The sequence below is a fragment of the Scleropages formosus genome, chromosome 15, assembly GCF_900964775.1.
Source record: "Scleropages formosus chromosome 15, fSclFor1.1, whole genome shotgun sequence".
Taxonomy (NCBI): Eukaryota; Metazoa; Chordata; class Actinopteri; order Osteoglossiformes; family Osteoglossidae; genus Scleropages; species Scleropages formosus.
The window spans coordinates 27323747-27336148 of NC_041820.1; the positions used below are offsets into that span (position 1 = coordinate 27323747).

Below are 12402 nucleotides of genomic sequence, written 5' to 3' on the forward strand. Positions count from 1 at the left end.
CTGCCGTCAATGTTTTGAGCGCTGGGATGGCCAGTGTACGATGTTCACGGTGTCTGGAAGATACTCGCCGATGTTGGAGTAGGATGTCTCTGCTCATTCATCTCCGGCTTCAGCTGGAGTTTGAAGTTGCGTTTGGTGGCTACCGTGTGGTCCCTGTCATAGCGCTGTAATTTGCTTCAACCTCATAGTCATAGCAGAGATGTGTGAAGGGACGTCAGAGACATAAACCAAATCAGAGGCACTTTTTTTTGTCAAGACACCTCATTGCGTTGAGATCGTAATGATGTGAGAATAGGATTATGAAACTCAAAAGTAATCACTGTGATGCTTTTCTGTCACTCATCTAGAACATCTAGAACACGGATCCAACTATGTTTGTAACTACAAATGTACCACAGCTTTCTAGAAATGTGCCTTGAGTGAAGACTTGAATGCGGAGAAGGACGTTTACTTGGATCCCCCCATGATTTGAGTCTCCAGTTATTTGATTTGCACCTTCAGGCACCTCCAGTTGGAACGTGTACCGCGCTCTTGGTCCTTCTCCTTGAGGTGAATCTGCATAGTCAGGTTTATGATCTTCTCTACACAGGCTGCCACCTTGCTTTCGAAGGTTTTCTGGAACGGGCGACTCATCCTGCCCGTATACATAATGAAACAATTCTTATGGCGTTAAATGAATAAGACAGGATGATGGTACCTTGCAGACCTCCAACTTCAAGTTATGGTTCATCTGCAAGACAGTCTCCTTTATCACAACCTGCCTTGTGATGGAAAACTGTTTTTGGGCAGGAAGGCCATTCTCCAGCATCCCATTCCTCACTCCAGAGGGCTGAGAGCTCAACCTGATCTTGTTTCTGTTCCACTTGTGTAGACCAGGGTGAATCTGAGTGGGCAGTGTGCTTACCTCCCAGGTGAAGAAGGTCTGTTTCAGGTGAGCTTGGAAGTACAAACCAGGAATAATCCCATACCAGACTAGATGAGTTCGGTCTACCCACGATAAACTGTTGGTTCAAACGCTCCATTCTTATCCTGTAGACGATTAGCATCTGCTTCCTGCCCAAAGCCAACGCAGCTCTTCCTACTCAGCTCTTTTTCCCACCTTTTGACTTTTTACTTTTGACTAAAGTGTAAATAACCATAACTATTTATTGTAGTGGTGGGGCAAGGGGATCATTCCCATCAGCTCTTGCAGCGTAGTGTACTTGTGTTGTCTTTATTCTATATGCTGCATCTCATGACCTCGGTGTGTTCGTGTTTTTCTTGGGGTCAGAGAGCTAAGTGCTTGTGCCGCACAATGTATGACCGACACACAAGGTCCCTCAAGCCTCGTCTGCTGTGGTGGAAACACTGTCACCCTTGTAAAAGATTTTTTGAAAAATGAAAAAAAATATTACGGATACCAGCCATTTACAGATGTCACTTATATCACAGTACACATATTGTGCAGAACAGCTGTATCAAAGTACATTACCATAGTACAGAATAACCACAAACTCAGTGAGAAGTCAGGAGGGAGTGTGGACTGGTCCTGTTGAGACAGTTCTTTCAATCAGTATTTCGGTCCTCAGATGAAACACAGACCCGGCAGTAGAGCAGAGTCGCAGATGTCTTGCATTCGTCTCCTCGTATGAAATTGAATTGTTCTAAAAAACCCGGGATGACAATCGAGTTTCATCATCGTTCTTCGTGTTGTTGGCTTTCATCTTGACCCGTGTGCTGCGGATTCAGGGCAATCCATAGCGGTTACGTACAACAGAGTAAGAAGACCCCCAGCAAGCCCCGCTGTCAGACTCTGAAGATGACGTTTGACGTTGCTCCTTGACCCGGGTGTTCAGTCGTCCCCGCTCGTGGTCTTACCCTCTCGTTTCTTGCCCTTTCTCTTCCTGGTCTTAGCAGCCCTGCCTTTGGGAGCAGGCCGACTCGCGGTAAGCGCCGGCCGGGACCTGGTCAGGTGGCTGCCCGTGAGGCTCAGCGCGGAGCGAAAGACGTCAGGGCTAGGGGGCACGTCCGCCCCCAGGGCGGAGCGGGGCGCTTCGTCAAGGAGACCGCGCCCGGAGCGGGAGCGCACGGCCGGAGAACTGGCGGGGCGGGAGCGGGCAGCACCCGGAAGGGAGGGCGGGCGAACGCACTCGCCGCTCACGTCAGCGACGGAATAGCGGCTGCTGCCGGACATGACCGCGTAGTGCCACGAGCTGAGCGGCGTGGCCGAGAAGCGCCGCGGGCCGCTCGAGCTCTCCTTGTTGCCCCCCGGGGACATGACCATGGAGCTGCGGGGGGTGACCGCCTCCACGGCACTCTGGAAGGTCTTGAGGATGCGGTCGCTCTTCTGTTTCTCCTTCTTCTGCCGTGACTCGACCTTGCGCAGCTGCCGCCTGTGGTCCCGCATCATCTTCTTTCTGGTATCTGCTAGGCCCCTGGACAAGCAAGGCATTGCGGGATTGCGGCATGTCGCTCTCTGAGCGTGCGTGTGTGTGCGCGCGCGCGCGTGCGTGCCGACCGCACCTTATGCTCCTACACCTTGTGCTGCGGGGGATTTAAAGCACCGAGTTTAAAAACGGGACGTTTGCCGGTCTAATTCCCAGGAGGTGCCCAACTGTAGTGCCTTCGGGAAGGTATTTATTGAAGTTCTTTCTAGAAAAAAAAGGCTGTGTAATGTGGTAACGATCACTCTGGATAAAAGTGTCAGCTAAAAATATATTTGGTCTAATAATAATCATACATGAGAAACAGGCCGGGCACTGAACTGGCACCGGAACTGATACTTTTCACATCGTTCCTGGTTCTTTCATAGACTCGGCGAAGAGACACAGTAAAGCTTCGAGATGTTTTATCTGCGCAAAGTTTCTGCAGATTTTTACATTTATGCTTTTAGCTGACGCTTTTTTCAAGCGACCCGCAGCGTTATGTTACTTACTAGTACTGAGGTATTCGTACAGCTGGGTAATTTTTACTGTTTCGGTTCAGGGTAAGTACCCTGCTCTACGGTACTGCAGTAGGTGGTGGGGTTCAGACCCGTGTCTTTTGAGTGCAAGGCAGCAGCTCACATGGTACCAGTCAAACAGCTGCCCTGTTCGTGCCTTTCAAAGAGCTGCGTCGGAACTAACCGCTCGTCTCTATGCGATCTGAAGTTTCCGGAACTTTCTGCAGTACTGCAGCGTAGCTGAAAAGTGCACAGCAGGGAGAATATTTAAAAAATACACAAAGAAAATTATTGTATGATAGATAATGGGGTAAAATGCTAATGGGAACACAATTTGTTAAAGAGAAAATAGTAAAAATTATTTTTTTAAATATTCTCCGGTATTAAAGTCAGTATTAAAGGTGACGTTCATCCTTTTTCCGCATACAAACTTTTCATAACGCCAAGTTAAATCTCAAAAGTTACCTTAAGTGCAATTAAAACTATGACTTGATGTTAGATTTACCACGCAGCAGTTAAAAAATGGGTAAAAATGGAGACCTGTTGCTCGACGCGAGGTCTGTCTCCCTCAGCCGATAGCGAGAGGTGCGCTCATCCAGGTGCTCGCTAGTATTTAGCTGGCGCTTACGGTGCTTCGTACAGTACACCGAAGAAGTCACTCAACCGTCTGTAGAGCACAGCAACGTAACGCACTCGCTCGCACACTGCGGGCAATTCGGAGCCAGTTCACCTGAAACAAGTTGTTGGACTGTGGGAGGAAACCAGAGCATCTAGCTACTTGGAACATGCAAATCCGAACGGACTGAGCTGGATTTAAAACCTTGACCAGACGAACATCATGCACTAGGTACCAGCGCTGCCCGCTGAGCCACTGTGCCACCCCGAGGCAGTGCTGTTTGCAGCCCTCATGAGTGCATGCTGTAGCCGTTCCTACAATTTGGGTTTAATTTTTGAAAAAGCTCACCTGTAGTCCACGCTTCCTGTCCGTTCTTTGTCCAGTTTCTGTATGAGTTCCTCGATCTGATATCGGTCCAGGGGTATGCTGGATTGCTGCAAGGGTTCCAAAGCATCTCAGACTGCCGACATCACGAAACGGGATTTTCCAGAAATTTCCGAACTACGGAATAACAGAAAGCCAACTACGACTGGAGACAGACCCACGATGAGAATGAGATTCTTCTGGTAAAATACAGTCCGCCTGCTGGACAGCTGGACACCGAAACCTTGTGGTAAGAGCGCTGCTGGGGGCCAGGTTACTTTACCTTGAGCACTCGATCGTGGCAGAGCACTGGAAAATCATCACCAGATCACAGGGGCAAATGACAGTGACGGTCCCCGCAGGGGTGGCACACACCTGCACGGCCTTACGGAAGTCCGAGACCGGGACGCGCATGGTGCCGTCCTTGTCGATGTTCCGGAAAAAGTCCCACAGGCGAAGCTTGCGCTCATCTAGGTAATCCTGTGGGGGGAGCGTTCGCTTAGCCAACGATACAATATCCCGTTTGCAGCTATCATCAGTCATCACTATCGGTGAACCTGAACAGCATGTCTTTGGAGTGTGGGAGGAAACCAGAGCACCCGGAGGAAACCCACGCAGACACAGGGAGAACATGCGAACTCCACGCAGACTGAGTGGGAATCGAACCCACGTCCTCTCGCACGTTTTTCGTACCTGGATGACCTTCATGGGGTCAGGACGTTTGGGGGGTTTCTTGGCGATGAAGCCCCCAACACCCCCGTAGCGCACCTCTAAGCCCGGATGCTCCTGGCAGGTGACCTCGAGCAGCTGCACAAAGTTCTCGTCCACCAGCACATTCTTCGGGGGGACAAACGGGACATTAGCATCTCCGCTCCGGGTGCAACCATCGCTACGACGCCAATCTCAGATTGTGCCTGGAAAAGCTTCTGTGTTCCCACTGAACAGGGCTCACAGCTTTTCCGGTGTGTTCTCAAGCACCTGCCCCGAAAGGCACCACTCACTGAGATGTTGATTTCCTCCAGAGCGCATCTGGAGCTGTTCTTCACGGTGCTGAGTAGAACCAGCGCTCCCTCCACCGTCAGCGAGTTGTAGGCGAGCTGCCGAGACGGAACACGCATAGAGAGTGACGCACTGCTCTTCAAGGTGGAACTTGCGCACCGAGGATGGTGCCGGTACACTGACCCGCAGCACCCGCAGCGTGTCGTTGATCTCCAGGCCCCGGCACAATGTGCGCGCCCCCTCGTTGGTGACGCGGTTGTGGCTAAGGTCCAGGTGCACCAAGGTGTCGTTGTACTTGAGAGCTTCCCCCAGGGCCAGGGCGCCCTCGTTCCCAAAGCCGTTCCATGACAGGTCCAGGTGTTTCAATGTAATGTTCACCTGGTTTTTCAGGGTAGCCGCACCGTCACTTCGGGCACTCGTAAGTCAGAGCCGTCACGGAGGGTGAAGCCTCGATACATCTTTAGGTAAGAGGTACCTTACTCACGTAGACATTTTCATTATTACGTAACAGACAGATGTATAGATAGATAGATAGATAGAACATTTATCTATTTGGTCAAGACTTTCCTCCAAAGTGACAAACTCTCAAGATTCTTACAGCTCTTTACCCATTTATAGAAGAGGGTCATTTTACTGGGGCAATTCAGGGTAAGTACCTTGCTCAAGGGTACTACAGCAGTGGTGGGGCTCAAACTTTGCTCCTTCGCGTCCGAAGACAACGTACGGCACGTCTTCTTATGAGACGTCTTTCACGTATGTTTCCTTCTCCGATATTTATTTCACAGTTCACACTCACCACCGGCAGCCCGTTCGGTACCGACCAACAACGTTCGCAGCCCGACCAAATGTCATCGGGGTGGAGGCAGGTGAAAAGCACTCCTACCTTGAGTCCCGCAGACAGTGCGACAGCCCCTTTCATTCGGAGGTGATTCCAGCTCAGGTCCACAGTCTCCAGACCCTCATTGTTTGCTGATGGAGGAAGGAGTTAGGGCCGAAGCCTGCCGCAGAGCCCCCAAGTGCGGACCGGCACTTCTGCGAGGTCTTACCTAACATCTGGCTCAGATACTCTCCCCCTCGTCCACAGAACCTGTTGTGGCTCAGGTCCAGCTCCTTCACCCTGTGGTTGTTCTACGAGAGAGGGACGTAAAATAGGCCTGCGGTAACACGAGCATTTGACCCACTCGTTGTATCTTGGCGAGAACGCGTCAACCGGCTTTAGAAGCAGGGGGTGACCGGGAACCGATTGCTACCGGCTTACCGAGAAGGCATCAGCAAAGCATCTAGCATCTTCATCTACGAACCCGTTGCCTGGTTCACAAGGGATAAAAGCTTCCGTAAGCGGTCGGCTTTGCGCCGGAGAGCATTCTCGATGTGTCGGAGCGTGCCGCCGGATGCTACCTGAAAGTCTGATGGACCGCAGCGAGACGTTGTCCGGCAACATTTTGGCGACGCACTCGGCGCCTGCAGCGCGCAGGTGGTTGCTGGAGAGGTTCTGCATCGGACAAAGAAAAAGACTCAGCAAAAGCCATCCCCGTTTCTCTGCTGCGAGAAAGCACGGTGGGCCCTCTGTGCCTGTGGTTCGCTTTTGGATATGCAAAGTCATGCCTCCCGCCGCAGTACCCTTGAGCACGGTACTTATGCCAAATTGCTCCAGTCAAAATGACCAGTGTATGAATGGGAAAATACTTGTAGGAAGCTTAACGCCGCAAGAAACTTTAGAGAAAAGCGTCAGCCGAGCGAGTAAATGTACATCTTGTCTCGCTTGGATGTGGGCGCCATTACGGCGAAGCGGAAACCTACCAGATGCTGAATGCTGGAATTTGACTTGAGCATTTCCACTATGTACCGGGTCCCTTCAGACAGCAAAAAATTGTCCTCCAGCTCCAGTGCTGCGATGCGCACATCCGTCTGCAAGAACGGGTAACGTAACGTCCTAGTCCACTCAAAGTCCTCAAGGAGGTGTGTGCAACGTGGGTCCCGTAACCCACCCCTGCTCTTACCGCAAGGGCTGTGGCCAGCGCCTTGGCCCCCAGAGGCCCCAGGCCATGGTGGTTGAGGTTCAGGGTGCTGGCGCCCAGATGTCGCAGGTAGTAACTGACAGGGACCACACCCAGCGCCCGGCAGGCCTGCAGGTACAGCTCAGTCTGGGACAGATGGGGGTTGCTCTCCGCCTCTTCTGAGATGAAAGAGCCAGAGCTTAATGGATTGTGTGGACTGTGTCATCTGCTGTCCCAAACATCTGTGCTACATCCTTAACCCCCAAGTAGTCTCTCGCACACACACACACACACACACACACACAAGCACTATCATTTCAGGTGAATGAGGAGTACAGCTTGTGATAATAAGTAGGAATGAAGTCCATTACAAGGTTGGGCGGAATGGTGGCACAGCGAGTAGCTCTGCTGTCTCACAGCACCTGGGTGGTGCGAGAGGAAGTGGGTTTGATCTCCGCTCAGTCTGTGTGGAGTTTGCATGTTCTCCCTGTGTGTGTGTGTGTGTGTGGGTTTCCTCTGGGTGCTCTGGTTTCCTCTCACAGTCCAAAGACATGCTGTTCAGGTTCCCCCATAGTGTGTGGTGTGAGTGACACAGGGAGAGTGGATGAGTGAGCCAGTGTAAATAGTGTATTTAGCAGTGTAAGTCACCGCGGTGAATAAGGTGTGTGGGCTGGTAACGCTACATAGAGTTCATTGGAAGTCGTTTTGGAGAAAAGTGTCTGATAAATGTAAATGTAAGGTGTACCACAACGTGATAATCCACATTTACTTCATAAACAGTTATAATGAGCTTCCCATTTTGCACAAGAGCTCCAATAACACAAAGTTATCTCGAATACAGTGCAAGAGTTAAAATATACAGTACTGTGCACAAGTTTTAGGCACTTGAGGAAAAAAAGCTGTAAAGTGAAAATGCTTCCAAAAAAATGCTCTTAACTGATAAACTTCCTACAAAGCTTAGTAACCATCCATCTTCAACAACCGCTTGTCCCGAGCGGGGTCGCAGCGGGTTTGCCGGGTCCCGCTTTCTGGTGGGTCTGGGGTTCGAGTCCCGCTTGGGGTGCCTTGCGACGGACTGGCGTCCCATCCTGGGTGTGTCCCCTCCCCCTCCGGCCTGGCGCCCTGCGTTGCTGGGTGAGGCTCCGGTTTGCCGCGACCCCACTCGGGACAAGCAGCTGCAGCCTGTGTGTGTGTGTGTGTGTGTGTGTGTGTGTACTTTCTTTCTTTCACGACATACAAAACCCTTACTGTAATACTGTACCTTTTCACAAAAGGGATGCTTGGAAATCTAAAATACGCTCTTTCCCATTGACACTAATGCAGAAGACGTTAAATAACTGCCAAAAATAAATATTTTTGTGAAACATCTAAGCGCCTAACCCTTCTGCACAGTACTGTACCGCATCCTCATGTAAATGGACCACACACCCATCTTATGCAGACAGGTTAAAACGAAGTATTGTTGAGGAAGATGAGGAAAGTTGTAGGTGGGTGCACTAACCACCGTCTTTCCCTTCAGGCTTTCGCAGGGTTTACCGTCTGCTTCCAGGTCCGTGTCCCAGCCGTCGTCTGCCGGGGGTGATGGGGTCCTGTCCTCTAGGCGGAGGGACTCCACGGAGAGCCCAGGTAGAGCCGTCCCTCTCCCTTCTTCGGCACTCATTGAATCCGTAGCTGTAACTCCTCAGCGTTAAGACTCCGCTGTCTGAATGTTGAAGTTTCACATCCTAAATGTGCAGTTTACCTGCTCCTTACCACCTGGAGAACTTCTCCTCTTCGTAGTCAGGAACAGCCTGAGAGTCCGCCCTCTCGGTACTCTCACGGGCAGCCGAGCATGCGTTTAGACCAAACCGTAACATGAACCCGGTGGTGTCAAATTGAATCGATGAAATATTCATGTGGATTGCTGAAAGTACGGGAGCGCATCCATGTTTACTCATACATTTATTTAAATTTATTCATTTTTAATGATTTGTTATCGCATACTGTGGTCTGGAAGAAGACATAACAAATTAAAAGAAAAACCATACATACAGTATCTATAAATAAATAAAAAGACAGGCGAAGATGAACTTGGGATGTAAATTCAAGAGCATGGTAAGGGCAAGAAGTATTTGTGGTAACACAAGATTAAACAATAATAAATCGAGTCTTTGTTACGTTTGGCGTTTGTGGCCTATCCTGAAAGAAGCAAAGCTCAGGTGAAGAAGGAGCTCCCATAACGTCCTGCAGAACTCCAGTACCAGAATGGCTTCGCTAGAGGAAATTTCCGAAGAAAGCATAAAAGTCTCTTTGTGGCATTTCCTACTAAGGTTATTACTGAAGGCCCCCTCTCACAGCCCACTTGGTGTTCAGCAATATCAGCATCATAATTTATGCTTAGTATACCCCTATAGTGCCTCTCATACTTTTATCTTCAGCAAATTATTATAATCAATCTTGCCGTTGAAGTGCTCCTGTCATACTGCTTTAAGATTTATGAAACTCTGAAAAGCAGGGATTGGCAAATCGAGACAACTTAAAAACTGGCTTTAATTTAAATGCAGTAACACTGGGATTTTTTTTTACCGTAAGCCGGGGAGATAGTCAATAAGACGTGCGTTCTGGGACAGGCGTCAGGGACGAGGCTGGGAGACAGAGGGACGGGTGGACCCAATCGCAGGCACTTTTAATGAAGAACACCAAAGAGGCAAACCGGAATCGAAGTCGTGGGGCAGGCAAGGGTCAGTCGAGGGGCGAACATTATCCCGAGGACACGACGGGAGCCAAAGTCGATGTAGCGAAGCCAATGTCTGGAGCCGAGGGATGGGGAACGAAGGGGCGAAGCGGGACGGGAAAAGCGTTCGTGTGTTTTGCGGACCCGTAGTCGAAGCGGCGCTTCCGACGAGGTTCCGCAACCCGCCGAGTCAACGTGGTGCTTTTATACCCCTCTGCTTTGATTTGCTGCAGGTGTCATCGCTTGGGCTGACGGCGCCAGCGCCAGCGTGACAACAGGATTGTCCATAAGTATTGTAGGCTTGTTCGAGGGCCAAGCGTGTAAAAATTATGGTAAGTGACAGTGAATCTTAGACGTGTGGAAATTGAACAAGTCTATCCATCCCTCCAGCTTCAATAACTGCTTACCCTGAGCATGGTCGTGGTGAACTTGAGCCTATCCCTACACCGCTGCTGCAAGGCGGAGGGGGGAACACGCGTGACGAGAAGCTAGTTCAGCGCAGGGTGGCCACACATGCACACATTCACACACTAAGCTTAATTTAGTGCCACCAGTAAACTGAAAAAATATTATTTGTTTCATCGTATTTAGGTGTGATGTGTGCTCAAGTGTGTGTCTGACTATGACTATTTTCACGTGTACTTCATTTACATTTACGTTCATATAGCAGACACTTCTGTCAAAAGTGACTTCTGTATTAGCCCACACCTTCTCATCCAAGGTGACTTACAATGCTGGATACACAGCGTATAATGAGTCACTTATCTACACACCGGCAGAACACACCCTCTCTCTCACACACACAAAAACCCAATTAATTTCAATTCAATTCAATTCGATCTATTTTTACAGAGTGCTCTTCTCACGCAGTGCTGATCAAATACTCAGACAGACATAATACAATTAAAAGGTTGGCTGTACCTTAAATTACTACCGTAATCATGCATTTACTACAGCTGTAAGAAAACCTACTGGCAACAGAGGAAAGGAACAAAAGATCCCAAAACTTGAGCCTCACTACTCAGGTCGTGTCGGCGTTGTTGCCCCAAAGCACAGCACACAGATGAAACACGATCTTTTCGGATTACTTGGCAAATTTGTAGGCAGCAAGGCCTGTAGCCACCATCTCCACAGCGAGGAAGGCGATCTCGCGTTTTTTTTTGGTCATCTGACGGCGTATAATAGTCTGACAGCTCAGGTTTGCAACTAAGAGGGTCAAGTGTTTTGCCCGTGGTCAGAGCATACTCGTGGACTGCAATATCCATGTCCCGGAAAGTTTGCATGGCGTGGCCTTGTCAGTAGAGCTCCTTATTAGTCCAATCAAGATGCTCGGTTCGTTTTCGTGACCATTCGGCCCGTGTGGCCTGTAATTGTTCTATAACTCCGTTGTGGTGCTCACACTCTGTGTTAACCTCCAAGCTTTGCAACATCGAGAAGAGGTATGTGCTTAAGCTGAAGGTAAAGGCGTTCACAGCGACCGCCCCCCCCCGAACGAGAAATGCTATCGAGGCCATTTTACTTGATAGAATCTGCAGGATGATGCCCCGTTTAATTAGCATGTCCTTCGTCGCCAGAGCCACGTTGACAACGACCATGCTAACATCACGGGGCCTGAGTAGCCCACGGTGCTAGGAAAAGACATGTTTTGTTACTGTTACTATGTAGCAAACAACTCTGCATGTAGAAAGAGCCTTCTGTATGGGAAGCATTTGGAGATGGCTCTAATTGAACGGTGGTGGTCAGCTGGTTAGCAGCAGGGGATGTGGGTGGGGGGGCAGGATTCAGTTGACGGCTCCGCTATCAGCGCCTGAGGCCCTGCCGTGCGCCATTCGCCTTGTCCAAACGCTGCAAGCGATTGTTGTTGCCAATACAACACTGCTCCTGCTAACCCAGGACCCCAATGATTAACACAGGCATTGGCATCCAGTCCACTGACTCTTGTGATGTGCCTTAGCCTCTCGGAGCTTGGCCAGGAGTTTTTCCTACTTGCCTATCCGATGGCAGTCCTAACCCCCCGTGGCCACTTTTTTGGGGTGCTTTTGGCACACCACATTTCTAGAAGTCTCCCCTATTAGTGTGGTCTGCGGTTCTGACTTTTGCTGTGCAGTCACTCTTGGGGGTCTTTTTCAACATCTTCAGTAATTCAACACTGCTTGTCATCTTCAACCATCAGGATCCCTTTCATGCTGCAAGCTGGCACATTCCGACTGACATTCCGCAGAGTGCTGCTTTGCTGGCCGCAATCTTGCCGGGCCTCAAGATCCTGTCGTACAGGATAGCGAGGCTCCGTATGTACTGCTTGCGAAGCTGTCGAGCCAGACCCGGCTGGGTGACCACATCAAACTATCCAAACTCTCCATAATGTATTTGGCATTTGCATCGCTGGCAGACTAGACCACCCAGCTGTCACCGATGAAGGTCAGCTCATACTCAAGCCTGTCACAGAGGGCAGACAGGCATGTGGTTCTCCAGCAGCTAGAAGCCAAGCAGGTTGTAGAACTACATCCCAAACATGCTCACAATCATACTATCTATTGTTTTTGCCACTCCATCTCCAGCACCAACCTGCATCTTGAAGCCATACCTCCCCCTTGAAGGGTCAGTCCCCTGGTACTCAGCATTCTCCCTCTCCAGGGCAATTTTCTAGAGGTGACTGCATCACTGGTATATGTCTAAGTCATCAGTGCTCACAACCTCATTGCTGCTAATTTTGATCATCATCATCTTCTTTGACCACAGCCCTGCCCAGATTCTGGGCCACACTCCCAGTGGTGTCAGTCAAGCACAGAGTGAT

General features: G+C 50.0%; 1 protein-coding gene across 1 annotated transcript; it reads right to left on the reverse strand.

Moving 5' to 3' along the window:
- Positions 1–3880: 3880 nt before the first annotated feature.
- On the reverse strand, positions 3881–8555 carry lrrc74a (leucine rich repeat containing 74A). The gene is made up of 12 exons (XM_029258616.1): positions 8432–8555; positions 6899–7074; positions 6699–6806; positions 6297–6390; positions 6157–6206; positions 5945–6026; positions 5782–5867; positions 5082–5276; positions 4901–4996; positions 4593–4736; positions 4275–4379; positions 3881–3970 (listed from the first exon to the last, which is right to left on the reverse strand). Exons 1-12 carry the CDS (start codon positions 8553–8555, stop codon positions 3881–3883), a joined length of 1350 nt encoding a protein of 449 aa, XP_029114449.1.
- Positions 8556–12402: the final 3847 nt, after the last annotated feature.

What these genes read in the sequence shown, in the direction of transcription:
- lrrc74a (XM_029258616.1), bottom strand. Translation starts at nt 8,555, where the DNA reads ATGAGTGCCGAAGAAGGGAGAGGGACGGCTCTACCTGGGCTCTCCGTG. An exon ending in CACGGACCTGGAAGCAGACG is followed by an intron (nt 7,075 to 8,431) that starts GTAAACCCTGCG and finishes CTTTCATCTCAG; the next exon opens with AAGAGGCGGAGAGCAACCCC. An exon ending in GCTTTGCTGATGCCTTCTCG is followed by an intron (nt 6,027 to 6,156) that starts GTAAGCCGGTAG and finishes CCTCTCTCGTAG; the next exon opens with AACAACCACAGGGTGAAGGA.